Raw genomic sequence first — 13443 nt, 5'->3', positions numbered from 1 at the left:
CAGTCAGCCTGGGCGCCTATTGGCTGAAGCAGAGATGTACAGATTTAGTGATATACTGTAGTAGTGTGTGTTATTTTCTATAGAGATAGACGTGAATCGCCCATTACAGTTAGTGCTAGAGGTGGTGATTATGGGAGTTTGACCATTCCAATATCACGTGACAGCAACAATGAATACCTTCCCTTCCCTCTGCAGGTGTCCACAGCACCTAATGTTCTTCTCTCAGCAACTGGTTCTGGAACAGAAGGAATACAAATATTCAAATTGAAAAATATCCTATTAAACAATTAGAATACACCTCAGAAACATACGTATCTGACAGTGACACAGGACACAATGAAGTGATATAATAATGCTGTTTGAATGATACAAGAGAATCAGAACAATAATTTTGCTACCATGCCCCCTGGTGTCAGTATTCATGCATTGAATTAACAATATCTGCAACATTTTCACCTCCATTTTAATCTTTGCTAAATCAAAWAAATTAGTAATCAAGTGTTGATCWTGCAACACTATCACTTTGCGGTACTAAGGAAGGAATAAACATACCTGTGACTGAAATGMGTCAGCAATGTCTTGTCAACTAGGGTCAATGTCACGCCAAGCATACAAACAGATCTGGGATCAGGCTACATCCACCATGGTTGGGGTCAATTCAAATTGAAGACAGTCAATTCAAGAAGTAGACTGAAATTCTGACTTAATTGTTGTAATTTTTTTATATTTTATATATATATAATTTTTTTTATAAACTGAAAAGGAGAACCTATTTATTAAAAAAAATATATATATATATTTTAAATTCAAATCCTTTCCTGATTTAACTGACTTTAATTAAAATTGTCCCCAACCCTGACACCTCCCCGGGCGGCTCACCTTGCTGTCGGCAGTGTTCTGGATGATGCCGTTATCGGGGTCTCCCCCCTCCGATCCYCTCTTCTGATCCTCCTCTTTCCCGTCCTCCAGATCCTCCTCTCCAGACGAGATCCTYGACAGCTTGGACGACTTCTGGGGACAACACACACAGATCAGCACTATTTATTTATTCAGTGAATGCAAAAAAATGTGGTGCATTATTTTCTCCACCCCACAGGCCATAAGGGGCTTGCTTTTATGCCCCATCGCTGGAGGTTGGCGAGGCATGGGCCGTGGCCAGTTCTGAACCTATTGAGGACCACTACTTCCTGAGGACGTTGAAACCAGGGAGTTGTTGTGTGCAGGTAGTGATAAGGTGCTTATTTGTCAGAACAGCACTCACGCAACACTAAATGGACGTGCTTTGCTAGTGGATAGCTAGAGTCCATGATACTGTATCAATAAGTATTTCATAACATTTCACAGATATGATTTGCTGTCTTGCAATATGTGGGAAACATAGAGTCTCATTGAACAATAAAGTAAGTACTTAATGAAGTTTAATGAATGCATCCATTGMCAACAGTGTGCGCAACTGGTGAACTGAAGTCAGGTGCAGGAGAGCAGAGGTGAGTGAACAGGCACACTGAACAGGCAGAAGGAAAACAGTCGGACGCAAATGCGTAACGACACTCCCGCCAAAGGCAAAAGCGAATAGCGCACTCGTCACACAAATAATGTACAGCATACAATACCATGGGTTCCAAACAAGACCCGGCGAAAAACCAGCATGAAGCGTGACACATGACACAACGTATCACGAAACAATACACACACAGACATGGGGGAACAGAGGATAATATACACGTAGAGTGATGAGGGATGTAAAACAGGTGTGCGGAAAAACAAGACAAAACCAATGGAAAAGAAAGGTGGAGCGGCGATGGCTAGAAAGGACCGGTGACTGTCAGACCGCGCGCCCCCGAGCGCCGCAACCGAACAAAGGAGAGGAGCCGACCTTCGCCGGAGTCATGACATACATTATTTCTTTGAACTGGACAATTTTTAAATAATTTCTGCCCCAAAATGTTCTGTACAGGTATCTGAAAAAGGGTCGAGCATGCTAACGATGTTCAAAACAATCCCCAGTCCAAGTGCGTCTCAATCACGATCTGCTCACTTTATTAGAGATGATCTATAAGATTAAACAATCTCTTTTTAGAAGTGATCAATGAAATGTATTAAAAACATTCCTGTTAGAGCTTAATCATAAATGTAATATTAAACATCCCTGTCTAGACGTACTCATAATGTTATAAACATAACATCTCCCTGTGTAAGTTAGTATCCATAAATGTAATTAAACATTCCTGTGAGAGTATCTATAAAGTAGCATTTAAACCAAATCCGCTGTGACTTAGAGAGATCACCTAATGATATAAACATAACATCCCGTAGAGTCATCATAATTATTAACCGCCTGTTAGAGTATCATAATGTATTAACATCCCTGTTAGAGTATCATAATGTATTAACATCCTGTTAGAGTATCATAATGTATTAACATAACATCTGCTCTGCATAGCTCAGTTCAACTCTGTGTGTGATGCTGATCTGTTCAACTTTCACTACACCACACTACACATATAAAGAACACAGGTCAAATGATATGTGCGTTTAAACAAAACAGTAAAAGCATAGCCAGCACTTTGAAGGACAAAAGCAAGAAAATGTTAATCTGTGTAATGCAAGCACGAGTTAGACTATTCCAATTTGAGAGGCTGAGGTCGGTCTTCTGGAATGCTACATTCCATCGAATAGATGTGCGTAATAGAACCCAGTTGCTAGGCAACAGTGGTTGCTAAGCGAGGATGGGGTGGAGGGGGCTGTGGGTGACTTTTTRAACCCAGGCCTCAATGGARACCACAGTAACATTACCTACAACCACCCTGCCTCTGTATGGGCCCATAGGCTTTGTGTTGTCCTGATGAAGGAAATACCATTCAAATGGAACTATCAGCGTTTCTCAACCCTCCTAGTTCACTTCATAAGCATTATTTTTCAAGATATGCTGACGACTTGGAATGTATTGTATCAGTAGGCTCATGATAGCGCCCCCCCCCCCTCCCATTGCTCACCTGAACATACGCACCTGCACTCTGACCTCTCACCTTTAACCTATAGGTTAGCTACAGCTCCGGAGAGACTAGAGATAGAGCTCAATAGTCTCACGTGGCTTCCTCTCATCTTATCGTTTGCTTCATTTAGCTGACATTGCTAAACAGGTGAAGACAGATACCTGGTTGGAAGGCATCCGTCATATTGCTTTCACCTTGTCCGGTCAGTGCAGATGAAGGAGAGGAGGCAAGGAGAGGAAGCCTCTTGAAAGTTTTTAGATGCACTTTAGAGATGCCCCTGAAATGACCCTGTTGGCAACCATCTCATACAAAAAAATCAAAAAACACAAGACCATCGTGCCACTTATGTTAAGCCAGTGTTCTTCAACCCTGTTCCTGGGTTCCCACAGGCTGGGCAGGCTTTTATATAGCCCAGCACTAACACAACTGACCAAACTAATCATCTATCAAGTCTTTGAACCAGCTGCGTTAATGCTGGGTTGGAACAAACATCTGCACACCCTGTGGGTCTCCAGGACTATGGTTGAGTTCTACAGGTTTACAGTGTGATAGAGTGTAATAACAGGTTTGAGTCTGATAACTAGTTTGTGATAACCTGTACCTTAGAGGAGGCGGTCTTTTTCCGTTTGGACCCGGCCCTGTCTTCCTTCAGTTTGCCTTTGTCATCTTCCACCTCCTCTATGGAATCTCTCTCCTCTCCTTCACTGCTCCCGTCTGCCACGTCTCCTCCTTCTCCCGCCGTCTTGGAAAAGCTCTGCTGCTGGATGGCCTGAGAACGTAGGATAGAGTAGAATAGAGTACAACTTTATTGTCCACACAGAGTGGCAAATATACCTTTGGCTTCATAGTGACATGAGAAGAATCTACAGAACAGTACAGTGAGCAGACACTATTCACTGATGTGATATTGAGATCAACTGAGAAAATATTGAGAGCAAAACAAATAAAAAGGAAGTCTCTTCTATAAGGAATTCTCCAGGAGAGGACTGCAACAAGGTCAAGCAGCAGCCCATAATATGTAGACACTGGACTATGACAAGCAGTTATGAGACATCAGCAACTAAGAAACAACTCTTGTGTGTGTGTGTGTGTGTGTGTGTGTGTGTGTGTGTGTGTGTGTGTGTGTGTGTGCTTGTTGTGTCGTGTTGTGTGTGGTGTGTGTGTGGTGTCCTTGTTGCTGATGGCTTAGAAGTTATTAGTTATGAGTTTGGCTTATAAGTTATAACTGCTATTCAGAATGCACTGTCCACATATCTTGATTACTTTTGTATCTTCTGTATGTGCCGGCCAATCCACAAAAATGGACTGAGGAGCACGACGGACCTGATAGCCGTGAATTTGACCCCTGCGTTGTTCTCGATCTCCCACAGACCTCGTTGAAACCTTTCCTCTTGTTGGACTTGCCAAACTTGTCCTTGTACTCCTTGTATGGTAGGAGATCCCTGGGGCCCAGAAGGCCCTGTGTGGGACAGAGATGGTGAGCAGTAATACCAACATGACCAGAACCAAACCACTAACATTCATCTGTCATCACAAAAATGAAACTTACACTGAGTGTTACAAAACATTAAGAACACCTTCTCCCCTCAGAGCAGCCTCAATCATCGAGGCATGTACTCTACAAGGTGTTGAAAGCGTTCCACAGGGACTGCTCCATGTTGACTCCAATGTTTCCCACAGTTGTGTCAAGTTGCTGGATGTCCTTTGGCTGGTGGACCATTGTTGATACATACGCGGAAACTGTTGTTGCCGTGGCGGAGATCTTTGTGGGCTATACTCGGCCTTGTCTCAGGATGGTATAGTTGGTGGTTGAAGATATCCCTCTAGTGGTTGTGGGAGCTGTGCTTTGGCAAAGTGGGTGGGGTTATATCCTTCCTGTTTGGCCGTGTTCGGGGTATCATCGGATGGGGCCACAGTGTCTCCTGACCCCTCCTGTCTCAGCCTCCAGTATTTATGCTGCAGTAGTTTATGTGTCGGGGGGCTAGGGTCAGTTTGTTATATCTGGAGTACTTCTCCTGTCTTATCCGGTGTCCTGTGTGAATTTAAGTATGCTCTTCTAATTCTCTCTTTCTTTCTCTCTCTCGGAGGACCTGAGCCCTAGGACCATGCCTCAGGACTACCTGGCACGATGACTCCTTGCTGTCCCCAGTCCACCTGGCCGTGCTGCTGCTCCAGTTTCAACTGTTCTGCCTGCGGCTATGGAACCCTGACCTGTTCACCGGACGTGCTACCTGTCCCAGACCTGCTGTTTTCAACTCTCTAGAGACAGCAGGAGCGGTAGAGATACTCTTAATGATCGGCTATGAAAAGCCAACTGACATTTACTCCTGAGGTGCTGACTTGCTGCACCCTCGACACATACTGTGATTATTATTATTGACCATGCTGGTCATTTATGAACATTTGAACATCTTGGCCATGTTCTGTTTTAATCTCCGCCCCACAGCCAGAAGAGGACTGGCCACCCCTCATAGCCTGGTTCCTCTCTAGGTTTCTTCCTAGGGAGTTTTTCCTAGCCACCGTGCTTCTACACCTGCATTGCTTGCTGTTTGGGGTTTTAGGCTGGGTTTCTGTACAGCACTTTGAGGAATTCAGCTGATGTAAGAAGAAGGCGCCTATATAATAAAAATAAATTTGATTTGATGTCTCAATTGTCTCAAGGCTTAAAAATCATTCTTTATCCTGTCTCCTCCCCTTCATGTACACTGATTGAAATGGATTTAACAAGTGACATCAATAAGGGATCATAGCTTTCACCTGGTCAGTCTKTGTCATGGAAAGAGCAGGTGTTCTTAATGTTTTGTACACTCAGTATATGTACTACATATACTCCGTCATGTAATTTATATACTCAAGTTGTGCTACTGTTTTGTGAAGTGAGCGCTCATGTTTATAACTAGAGTGTGTGTGCGAACAATAAACATATTTGCTATAAAGTACCCAAGTTAAGATAGTGTTATATTTAAGCAGTGAGGCACAAGGGAATMTAATATATGGCCAATATACCACGGCTAAGGGCTGTTCTTCKGTACGACACAACATGGAGTGCCTGGGCACAGCCCTTAGCCGTGGTATATTGGCCATAAACCACAAACCCCTGAGGTGCCTTATTGCTATTATAAACTGGTTACCAATGTAATTAGAGCAGTAAAAATAAATATGTTGTCATACCCGTGGTATACGGTCTGATATACCATGGCTGTCAATCAGCATTCAGGGCTCAAACTTTCCAGTTTATAATAGGCCTATATTCTCTGCTGATCACTATAATACAGTGTTATAACGGGRTCCCGAGTGGTGCAGTGTTCTAAGGCACTGAATCGCAGTGCTAGCTGTGCCACTAGGGATTCTGAGTTCGAGTCCAGGCTCTGTCGCAGCTGGCCGCGAACGGGAGACCCATGGGGCGGCGCACAATTGGCCCAGCGTTGTCCGGGTTAGGGGAGGGTTTGGCCGGCAGGGATGTCCTTCCCCCATCGCGCACTAGTGACTCCTGTGGCGGGCTGAGCACAGTGCACGCTGACACGGTAGCCAGGTGCACGGTGTTTTCTCCGACACATTGGTGCGGCTGGCTTCCGGGTTAAGTGGCAATGGTTGGGTTGTGTTCGGAGGACGCACGGCTCTCGACCTCTCCGAGTCTGTACGGGAGTTGCAGCGATGAGACAAGACCGTAACTACCAATTGGATACCATGAAATTGAGGAGAGAAAGGGGAAAAGTACAAATAAATAAATAAATACATGCTATAACAGTATAACAGCATAGGCCTCAGTGTAATTACCATAGGCCTCAGTGTAATAACATAGGCCTCAGTGTAATATCATAGGCCTCAGTGTATTACCATAGGCCTCAGTGTAATATCATAGGCCTCAGTGTATTACATAGGCCTCAGTGTAATATCATAGGCCTCAGTGTAATAACATAGGCCTCAGTGTAATAACATAGACTTCAGGTATTACCATAGGCCTCAGTGTATTAACATAGGCCTCAGTGTTTTAACATAGGCCTCAGTGTAATAACATAGCCTCAGTGTATAACATAGGCCGCAGTAGTAATAACATTGACTTCAGTGTATTACCATAGGCCTCAGTGTAATAACATAGGCCTCAGTGTATTAACATAGGCCTCAGTGTAATATCATAGGCCTCAGTGTAATAACATAGGCCTCAGTAATATTACCATAGGCCTCAGTGTATTAACATAGGCCTCAGTGTATTAACATAGGCCTCAGTGTAATACCATAGACCTCAGTGTAATAACATAGGCCTCAGTGTAATAACATAGGCCGCAGTGTAATATCATAGGCCTCAGTGTAATATCATAGGCCTCAGTGTAATAACATAGGCCTCAGTGTATTACCATAGGCCTCAGTGTAATACCATAGACCTCAGTGTAATAACATAGGCCGCAGTGTAATACCATAACCTCAGTGTAATAACATAGGCCGCAGTGTAATAACATAGGTCTCAGTGTAATAACATAGGTCTCAGTGTAATACCATAGACCTCAGTGTAATAACATAGGCCTCAGTGTAATAACATAGGCCGCAGTGTAATACCATAGACCCAGTGTAATAACATAGGCCGCAGTGTAATAACATAGGCCTCAGTGTAATAACATAGGCCGCAGTGTAATACCAATAGACCTCAGTGTAATAACATAGGCCGCAGTGTAATACCATAGACCTCAGTGTAATAATAGACCTCAGTGTAATAACATAGACCTCAGTGTAATAACATAGGCCGCAGTGTAAAACATAGGTCTCAGGTAATACATAGACCTCAGTGTAATACATAGGCCTCAGTGTATTAACATAGCCTCAGTGTAATAACATAGGCCTCAGTGTAATAACATAGGCCTCAGTGTAATAACATAGGCCTCAGTGTAATAACATAGGCCTCAGTGTAATAACATAGGCCCAGTGTAATACCATAGGCCTCAGTGTAATACCATAGGCCTCAGTGTATTACCATAGGTCTCAGTGTAATAACATTGGCCGCAGTGTAATATCATAGGCTCAGTGTAATAACATAGGCCTCAGTGTAATAACATAGGTCTCAGTGTAATACATAGGCCTCAGTGTAATAACATAGGCCTCAGTGTAATAACATCGACTTCAGTGTATTACCATAGGCCTCAGTGTAATAACATAGGCCTCAGTGTATTAACATAGGCCGCAGTGTAATAACATAGGCCTCAGTGTAATAACATAGGCCTCAGTGTATAACATAGCTCATGTGAATATCATAGGCCTCAGTGTAATAACATAGGCCTCAGTAGATTACATAGGCCTCAGTGTAATAACATAGGCCTCAGTGTATTAACAAGGCCTCAGTGTAATAACATAGGCCTCAGTGTAATACCATAGACCTCAGTGTATTAACATAGGCCTCAGTGTAATAACATAGGCCTCAGTGTAATACCATAGACCCAGTGTAATACAAATAGGCCTCAGTGTAATAACATAGGCCGCAGTGTAATATCATAGCCTCAGTGTAATAACATAGGCCTCAGTGTAATAACATAGGTCTCAGTGTAATAACATAGGCCTCAGTGTATTAACATAGGCCTCAGTGTAATAAACTAGGCCTCAGTGTAATAACATAGGCCTCAGTGTAATAAATAGGCCTCAGTGTAATAACATAGGCCTCAGTGTAATAACATAGGCCTCAGTGTAATACCATAGGCCTCAGTGTAATACCATAGGCCTCAGTGTATTACCATAGGTCTCAGTGTAATAACATAGGCCGCAGTGTAATATCATAGGCCTCCGTGTAATAACATAGGCCTCAGTGTAATAACATAGGTCTCAGTGTAATACCATAGGCCTCCGTGTAATACCATAGGCCTCAGTGTAATACCATAGGCCTCACTGTATTACCATAGGTCTCAGTGTAATAACATAGGCCACAGGAGATGCTTTTGGTAATATGCTTAACAAAAAAAGTTGCAAAGAAAAGGTGTGCATGTGTCCCAAATATTCCCATTGTAGTGCACTACTTACCCCATTGGGCTCTGGTCAAAGGTAGTGCACTATACAGGGAATAGGGTGCCATTTGGTACATAATAGTAGTGTGTTGGCTTACGTTTCATGCGTGCCAAAGAAAAATATGGGATATTTATTAGCAGGTGGCTTGACAGCTCCCTCTGGAAGTTCATCAATCTAATGGGGGTAGAGAGAGAGAGTGATGTAGAGTGCATAGAGATGAGAGAGAGAGAGAGAGAGAGAGAGAGAGAGAGAGAGAGAGAGAGAGAGACTGTTATAACATGCAAGTCAGATGTATCTGTTCATGGGATCTCAAAAATTAACCCATAATACAAACTGCAACAGTGTATGTGAACTGCATTGTTAATTAACACACTTTAATATTCCAGTAAACAGTAGCATCATATTCTCCATGCTGTATATTGGCTACATATTCCAAACAACAGAAATAAGAGTGTAAAGTGTCAGTATCTTGAAACAATGTTGCAGATGCTAGAACACTTGAGGCCAACAGTGTAATCAGAACGCTTACAATGTAACATTGTTGTTGGAAAGGGCTCACGCTCACCCGGTTACCTCAGGTCAAGTCTGACTGACTATAAAGGCTAGCTCTAGTAGGCTATACCAAATCGCTGCTACACTAGCTAATTACTCTATAGGCCTATACAATTACAACCGCTTGCATTCAAGGGAATTTGTGGAATGTTGAAAAGTAAAAACAGTACGTAAGGAAAAGACGGATTCAAAATAGACGTAGTAGCACACCATTCAATAGCGCCCTCATTTCCTGACTGGGAAACACAGGGAAAATGTAAAGAATGGTAAACATAAGAATGACTGGTTATTGTGGTTTGCAGCGTATCAAAATAGCGACCCGCAATAGCTGAATATGTGATGAAGGAAGGTACACTGTGAACTAAGCACTTTGCTGCSAAAGACAAACACGCATGGTGAAGAAGGTGGCGGCAAGAGCCCATCGCATATATCCCAAAGCATCGGCGKTATTGTCTCAGGCAACCCCGCCTCCCTGCTCTTCAGCTCGGCTGCATCACCTACTCACCCTCGCTGGCCAGTGTGGGTATCCCTTCATCTTCGCAAAAACCAAATCTCCTGCCTTGTACTCCCGCGGCCGTGGACGAGCCATAATGACTGTGTGCCAGCCTACTCCAATTTGAGATGAAAATAAATTAAGGTGTTTTAGTTCGGCCCTCAACAGAGATGGGAATTATCGACCATCAATGTTTTGATAGCAAGACTGCAGTTTACACGTAAATAAATAATTAAAGCAAAGAATAAGGCCTGGAAACGGTGCCTCATGCACGAAAATGTGTAGATCAGCGCAAGAATACAGGTACAAAACCTAAATCCCAACGTCGAGAAGCTGTCACTGTAGTCCTTAGAGAGCGTTAATAATAATAATAATTTTAAAAACKTCCTCAATAGTGGATGTATTAATTTAAAAAGGACAGCGGCATGGAGAACATGGACTCTCACCCAAATTATGCTACTCCTCAAATAGAGACAGAAAATATGGGTAATTCCTAGACTACATGACTAATTTCTTGCCTGTCCTTGCAAAGAGGCACCATTTAAAATGCTGTATTGTTTTCAATTACAGCCTACATTTTGAGTAGCCTGCAGGCTACTTAAATATGCTAAATAAATTATGGCAGAAAATAGGTCTGCCAGTGCCATAGGTGTCAAACTAACTCTAATACTGCCAAAGTATATGCAGCAATATACTACCTTGTGCAAAGAACACCGCGATTAAAGAGTCTGTAAGGAACTTTTGCTTCTGGGGAAGCTATTGATCCAAAAGGGGCCACTTAAAGAAATTCTGCCCAGATTATCTCATTGGATAGAAAGGGGCACACCTTCCCATGTACATGAGCAAAAACTACAGTATATAGAGTGCCACAGTATGAGTCATAATACCCATAAAACCTAGCGGTCAAACAGGGAAATGGCTCCAACAATTTTCCCACCATTTATTTTTCCCTTGGGGTATGTAGAAACACTTAAAATAAGGGCTGTGTAAATCTCTCTAGGACAAAGTGACTTTTATCAATATATTTGCCTGTATTTACCCCCAAAAATGAAATGCTAATTAGCTATCATAAGAACTACAAATGCCATGATTTGTAAGTCGCTCTGGATAAGAGCGTCTGCTAAATGACTTAAATGTAAATGTAAATGTAAATGATAATCTGRACAAGACTGCCGAATCAAGGTAAAGGTACGAATCTCTGGATTAACTATCTAATGTTAGCTAAGTGTAGTAATGAATAATTTAGCTACATTTCTTTAAATGGACAATTCTTTGAACTGTTTTGTGCAAGTTTTAAATTGACACAATACCTGTTAGCAAAGGTGTCAGCTAGAGATGACGTGCAGGAGTTTGCAGGGATTTGTAATCTTGCATGACGTCTACTTTGATGCTAATTAGCATGTTCAAATCTGAGAGGAAATAGAGCCCAAAAAATATATTGATAAAAGTCACCTTGTCCGATAAAGATTTACATGGTTTTTCAAAACGTCACGCCAGGGTAAGCCTACACGAAATGCAGCCCTTATTTTAAGTGTTTCTAACATCCCCTATGGAAAAAATGAATGGTGGAAAAACAATTGGATCCATTTCCCTGTTTGACCGCTATGCTTTATGGGTATTATGACATCTCCACTGTGGGGCTCTACTGTTAGCATAAATATTCAGATTTTATGAGTTAATGAACCATGTAGACAAGGCCAAAATTGAAGGTTCACATTTAGCCAGCAACTTCTGTATAGCCTCTTTTAACAGATATTGATTGCATTTATCTGATTCAGGGGCTTGTTTTAGTTTTTTTTATTCCAGATTAAAATTATCCTGTCGATTAGTGTTGGTTTTTGGTTAAAGCATGTATTGTGCTTCGGATTTAGGCCTATTCTGAATGGTTTAAGTGCTATAAAGAAAAGTGTTTATATGTAGAGTTTAAAATGAACTATAACATATGTCCACATATGTTGTGTTTAATGGGGAAGGCACATGTACATCTAGCCATATAAAGATTAAGAGAGGAGTCACACTCATCGAAAGATGTTCACTACAATCCAAGGTTACATAAATTCATGTTCAAACTCAAGAGGAAAATGTGAATCGTGCAATATGTTTCAACCAGCAGTGGTGGTAAAACTAAGCAATGCCAGAGAACCAACCCTCATGGACAGCCAGCGCAGTTTCCCAGGAGCGTTTCAGTTCGATTCAACATTTACTACGTTGCGTGACGGTTTGTACTGAACGACACGTTTCCCCAAAACGTTCGTCAACTTTCTTGAACATACTTTGAGGTATATTTGCTCAGTTTGGTGGGTGTATCGGAGTGGGGCTTGAAACAATGAGTGACGTATGCCAATTTAAAAGGCAGCGGTGCATTTTGAACCCACAACCCAACCACTCCAGTTTTTTAACTGGCCATACAGAACAGATACGTTTCCGTTAATGAACGTTGCACTACTTTTGTACTGAACACAGCCCAAATATAACGGCGCGGTTCCCGGACAGATTAAGCACAGTCAAAGATTGTCTATTATTTGACAAGATAGTTGATTGAACACTCTAACAATGGAAATACATGTCCTCAAATATGGAAGGCAGGTAGGCAGGAGGCGAGATCTGGTGGGACCATTCTAGCCAATGAGAGGGCAGATACGTGTGCACACAGTCAATAGAGATAGAGGAAACTGAGCTGCACTTCCTAACCTCCTGCCCAATGATGACCATATTAGAGACAATAATTTCTCTCAGACTACACAGATCCACAAAGAATTCGAAACAAACCCGATTTTGATAAACTCCCATATCTACTGGGTGAAATACCACAGTGTGCCATCACAGCAGTACGATTTCTGACCTGTTGCCTCAAGAAAAGGTCAACCAGTGAAACAAACACCATTGTAAATACAACCATAGTTATGCTTATTTATTTTCCCTTTTGTACTTTAACCATTTGTACATCGTTACAACACTGTATATATATATAATATGACATTTGTAATGTCTATATTATTTTTGAACTTCTGTGAGTGTAATGTTTACTGTTAATTTTTATTGTTATTTCACTTGTGTATATTATCTACTTCACTGCTTTGCAACGTAACATATGTTTCCTGCCAATAAAGCCCTTGAATTGAATTGAGAGATGGGACTCATGTGTATCTGTGTCATTATAGCGTCTGACAGCATGGGCAGCATCATTGAGGCTGTCTTCATTTTATAGTACTCAGTTTTCTTCTTCTTCATTGGTGATTGCGCCCAACTCATAGAATCCCCACCCATTGACTAATTCAAAATGGTCGAAGCCCTCAATGGCAATGGCAATATAAAAACAAGTTATATCAATGACGAATCCTCTATCTCTATGACAACAGGCACAATTCTGATATAAAGTTGTTTTTCTTAAAGTTGCCAGAATGCCACGTGCGTCCA

The 13443-nt window shown here is 42.0% G+C and overlaps 1 protein-coding gene across 1 annotated transcript; it reads right to left on the bottom strand.

Annotated features, from left to right (window-relative positions):
• Nucleotide 1: 1 nt before the first annotated feature.
• Nucleotides 2-10718, bottom strand: LOC112075830 (hepatoma-derived growth factor-related protein 3-like). The gene is given in 8 exon segments (XM_024142766.2): nt 2-235; nt 880-1011; nt 3598-3773; nt 4327-4371; nt 4374-4455; nt 6512; nt 9079-9155; nt 10039-10718. Coding segments are annotated over 8 exon segments (624 nt in total). The 5' UTR covers nt 10123-10718; the 3' UTR covers nt 2-208.
• Between the last annotated feature and the right edge of the window lie 2725 nt (nt 10719-13443).

This window comes from Salvelinus sp. IW2-2015, unplaced genomic scaffold, assembly GCF_002910315.2.
Source record: "Salvelinus sp. IW2-2015 unplaced genomic scaffold, ASM291031v2 Un_scaffold3426, whole genome shotgun sequence".
Classification (NCBI taxonomy): Eukaryota; Metazoa; Chordata; class Actinopteri; order Salmoniformes; family Salmonidae; genus Salvelinus; species Salvelinus sp. IW2-2015.
This window is presented reverse-complemented; position numbering and strand designations above follow the sequence as displayed.